The 4,393-nt window shown below is 50.3% G+C and overlaps 2 protein-coding genes across 2 annotated transcripts in view; both read right to left on the bottom strand.

Moving 5' to 3' along the window:
- Positions 1–100, bottom strand: part of LOC119417761 (nucleolin) — a 1,391-nt gene extending 1,291 nt beyond the window's left edge. Inside the window, exon 1 of the mRNA XM_037685078.1 lies at positions 90–100. Within this exon, the coding sequence (XP_037541006.1) occupies positions 90–100 (11 nt within the window). The remainder of the gene's footprint in view (positions 1–89) is intronic.
- Positions 101–313: 213 nt separating this feature from the next.
- Positions 314–4,393, bottom strand: part of LOC119410345 (WW domain binding protein 1-like) — a 5,389-nt gene continuing 1,309 nt past the window's right edge. The window contains exons 2-6 of the mRNA XM_037677259.1: positions 2,464–3,078; positions 2,210–2,371; positions 1,205–1,409; positions 452–993; positions 314–348 (exon numbers count right to left, since the gene is read on the bottom strand). Of these exons, the coding sequence (XP_037533187.1) occupies positions 347–348; positions 452–993; positions 1,205–1,409; positions 2,210–2,371; positions 2,464–2,608 (1,056 nt within the window). The 5' untranslated portion in view covers positions 2,609–3,078 and the 3' untranslated portion in view covers positions 314–346. The remainder of the gene's footprint in view (positions 349–451; positions 994–1,204; positions 1,410–2,209; positions 2,372–2,463; positions 3,079–4,393) is intronic.

Here is a 4,393-nt window from a genome sequence, read left to right as displayed (position 1 = left end):
AAACCTGACCCAGGACTGGGAGGAATCTGGACCAAACCTGACCCAGGTGCCCGCTCTGGTTTCTGGCTTTGAGTCAAAGAGGATGAAACTGGTGCTGCATCTGTGTTGTGGGTGAGGTTTAAATATGTTGGTTTTAGGGGTGAAACTGGGTTACTTATGGATCCTGGGTCCAAAATGGTCTGTGGGGTTGAAACTGGGGTAAGGCTTGGTAGAACAATATCTGGATGTTGAGTAAGATCAGAGCATGATGGTTCTTGGGTAGGGGTTGGAGGTGCCACAACTGGCACCAAGCTAAGATTCTGGTCTTGGTTAAGGAGGATGGCAGAGGTTGTTTTGAAGGCCAAAGTTCTGTGAACATCAGGAGACGGTGCTGATGCTGGGCTACAAGGAACACTGGCTGGATTCATAGTTCTTGTTAAACTGAGAGTTTCAAGGGTTTGGGTGGACTTACAACTTTCAGACCAGTTAGCTGTTGGCGTAGGAGGTCCCGACACACTTTCAGTCCTCGTGACTTTGATGGATGGGAGTGGCGAGGCATCGGCACTTGGACTTGGGAGTGTACTGGAGCTACCTGCGCTGATGACTGGAGTTTGTGATGCAGTGTCAACCTGTAGGCGTGTGGGAGATGTTTCTGCGACAGGATGTGCGAGCCCAGTGCCAGGTGAAGACAAGCGCTGAGGTGAGGCAGCCTTGGTAACAGTCCGGCTAGGAAGTGATGATTCCTTGGCATTTGGTTCCTGAGCTCTGGCGGCTTCGGCCTCTTCGATTTCAATGACCACCGCGTCAGTTTGTCTCTCTGAGAAAAATCGTGTCTCGTTTGCCTCCAAGCAACTTGCAGCAGCTGCTATGGTCTCCATGGTGACATCAAGCGTGAGGGGTGTGGCTTCGCTGGGCGTGGAGGCGTGGCTTGTGTCTGTCTCGTAGGTGATGGGCGCCGATAGCGAGGAGCTACATGGAGAAGAGGGGCAGCAGGAGTCGCAGGAACAGCTGGAGCTGCAGGAAAGAAAAACAGCTTGGTTCCAGACATTGTAACCGTTTCAACACAACCTGTTAATATTTAATAAAACTGCTTCCTGTGCGGAGAACAAGAAAAAGAGCAGCTTCCTTTGATGCTAATTATCAATAGAAGATTTACTATTTCCTTTAATGTTAAATAATGAGAACTAGAACCGCTTCGGTTCCCGTGGCAGCGGGAGGACTTCACCTGTTGTCGGAGCTGAGGGAGGAGGGTCCATCACTGAGGGGTCGGTGGAGCAGCGGGCCGTGTTGCGTGAGCAGATGGGGATCAGCAGCGCGTGGAGGCTGCGGGTAGCGTGGGGTGGTGAACACAGAGCTGTAGGGCGGAGGAGGGGTGGAGGGTTGAGCTGCGACCTCCTCGTAGGACGGGAGCTTTAGAGAAGCCAGGAAACCTAAAGACAGGACGGGACCTTCAACCTTCAGACAGTCTGCGTAGTTACTGATCAAGACCCTGAAGTGTGACGAGTCGCGCTGCTCAGGGAAAACGTGAACAGCGGAAACACAGCGCACGTTCTGCTCACAGATCTAATCTTCTTCTGTCGGCTGCTCCTTCTTCAGGGTCACCACAGACAACTAGACCTGACAATTGTTGTTACGCCAGATGTTCTTCCTGACACGACCACCGAGCTGCCACCGCCTCTGTGTGGAGCAGATGGTGGGGGTTAAGAGCCTTGCTCAAGGGCCCAGAGTGGAGGCAGGTGTGGGTGCTTCACCTTTCTCACCCACTATTTTTAATGTTGTTGGTCCGGGGAATTGAACCAGCGACCCTCCAATCACAGACCCACCCTCTCTAACCTCTGCGCCACCACTCCCCCAGAACTGTGATCTAATCAAAATGTTTGTATAATTCTCATCCCGTCAGGATTTTCTTACGTTGCTACTTTTACACGTTTCAAATTAGAAAATCTTGACTGGAGTAAAATATTCAAGGTTTCCGAGGAGAAGCCGGCCCAGGAGCCGAATGGCTCGTTTAATTCTGGGACCATGTCAGCGAGGTGCACAGCGCCTCCGAGTCGCCACGAGTTAGAAAGCATCAGATCAGCAGCAGCTGAGACACGAGCCGGACTTGTTGGACTCCCAGCAGCTCTCGCGCAGGTTCAAACAGAAACCTGCAGACTACTTGGAGTCCAAACGACGATACGTTTCTGACGGCAGCTGCGAGAACTTCCAGTAAACCAGAGGACAGACTCACTGAGGTCCAGCATGGACGAGGGGAAGGAGCTGGCTCCGTGGTAGGCCAGCAGGCTGATCTCTCGCTGCCTCTGCTGCTGCTGGACCCGGAGTTTGGCTCGGCGGTGTCGGTACGCACAGCAGCAGCTGAACAGGATGAGGACGGTCCACAGCAGCCAGAACCCTAATTCAAACACAGCTGGGTCAACGTTCAGAACACGGAGCCGCTACAAGACGACCGTGGAAACTGCTGAACTTGAGCCTCGTCAAACTTACACCACAGCTCATAGTAGTACGTGCAGCAGCCGGTCTCCCCGCAGCAGTGTCCCGTCTCACACAGGTAACCACCGTTAGCGTTAGCTCCAGGGCAGTACCGCGGTCTCCCCAGCAGGGGCAGGCTGCCACCGGAGTGGTACTCCATCGCACCCCCGCTCCACCGACACTCAACCACCAGCCACCGCTACCTGCTCACCTGGAGCCGCCGAGGAGCCGTTAGCTGCCGAAGGCCTCGATCCTGGTCACTGTCCACCTACATGTTGGAGCGACTGATTCCTGTCTGTGAAAGGCTAGCTGCTAGCTGTTAGCTGCTAGCTGTTAGCTGCTAGCTGCTAGCTGTTAGCAGCCTCAGAAGAGTTAGACCAGTCTACATTCTCAGGTGAGGCGCTCGTGTTTCAGCCGCAGGACGGTGAAGATGACGGTGAAGATGACGGTGAAGATGCTGTTAGCCTGGCAGCCTCCGAGTCATGTGCTCTTCAGACGTTACTACGACTAAACACCAGAAGAACTGCAGCAGCCGAGAGCTCGGGCTGCTTGGACGGGACCAGATGACGGGACCAGATGACAGGACCGGATGACGGGACCGGATGACGTAGGCCAGTAGGACGTCTCGAACTGCAGAGACACAGAAAACAACGGTTTACTGATAAACAACAACAACAACGCAGTGTGAGCCCCACAGCCTCTACGACAGGCCTGTTTAACATTCACCACCGCCGGTTCAACACACACACACACACACTCACACACACTCACACACTCACACACACTCACACTCACACACACTCACACACTCACACACACACACTCACTCACACACACTCACACACTCACACACTCACACACACACACACACACACACTCACACACACTCACACACACACGCACTCACACACACACACACTCACACACACACACACTCACACACACACACACACACGCACGCGCACACGCACGTTTCCATGAACTACAGGCGAACCAGTGAACTGAAGAGCCGTGTTTTATTGCAACAGTTCTTCAGACAGAAAAATAAAATCACTTCAGATCAAACTGTATTTTATATTTACAGCTGTACACAATAACGTGTACAAACATGTGAACAGTCCAAGTAGTTTAAGCTACAGTGTCAGTGAAATATAATAAAAATAAAAATGTAAACTATGTTCATAAGCTTCAGATGATGTGAGAGTCAGCTCAGTGTATAATCCAAACCTTTATTTTGAAGGGCTGTAGGTTTCTGGTTTATTTAGCAGTTTATTCAGACTTTCAGCTGCAACAATAATAAAAACCAGAACAAACAGAAGCACAAATTAATCTGATGAAAAAACTGTTGGGGCATTTATTTCAACTTTAAATATATATTTTCACTTTAACCGTTTAAAAGTTTTAAATAACTTCCTGGTATTTTCCCTCTGAGCGGCTCTAACAGACCATCACAGTTTTATATTAAAAACACCGTTTGGAAAAGATAGAAATCTTTAAAAATGAATAAAATTCAAAAATGAAAAAGTATAAAATAATTTATTTTAACTAAATATTTACTTCTTTGATAATATTTTGTTTTTCAAACTGTTGACGCGTCACATCCACAAAGTTAGGCTCTTTATTTATCCATAAAATATTTAAACGTCACCTGTTAATAAACACAAACATGGAAAGTTCAGTCGTCGTGAACATTTATGGTTCTGTGGGACGTGCAGCAGACGGGAACAAGCTCCCTGCAGGCGCAACCTGCTGAGCTCTGAAGTGTAGAGAGCGGCATCGGCCACGGGGCCTCAATTAAAGCATCCAGAGACCTGGGTCCGGCCCGACACAGTACTGCAGCGTTAGCACCTCCAGCTGGCACACAGACCGACACATTCCAGCTGGCACACAGACCGACACACTCCAGCTGGCACACAGACCGACACACTCCAGCTGGCACACAGAC

Source organism: Nematolebias whitei, chromosome 1 (genome assembly GCF_014905685.2).
Source record: "Nematolebias whitei isolate Nwh7 chromosome 1, NemWhi1, whole genome shotgun sequence".
In the NCBI taxonomy this organism is placed as follows: Eukaryota; Metazoa; Chordata; class Actinopteri; order Cyprinodontiformes; family Rivulidae; genus Nematolebias; species Nematolebias whitei.
Note: the sequence above shows the minus strand (reverse complement) of the source record. Positions and strands in the feature narration are given on the sequence as shown.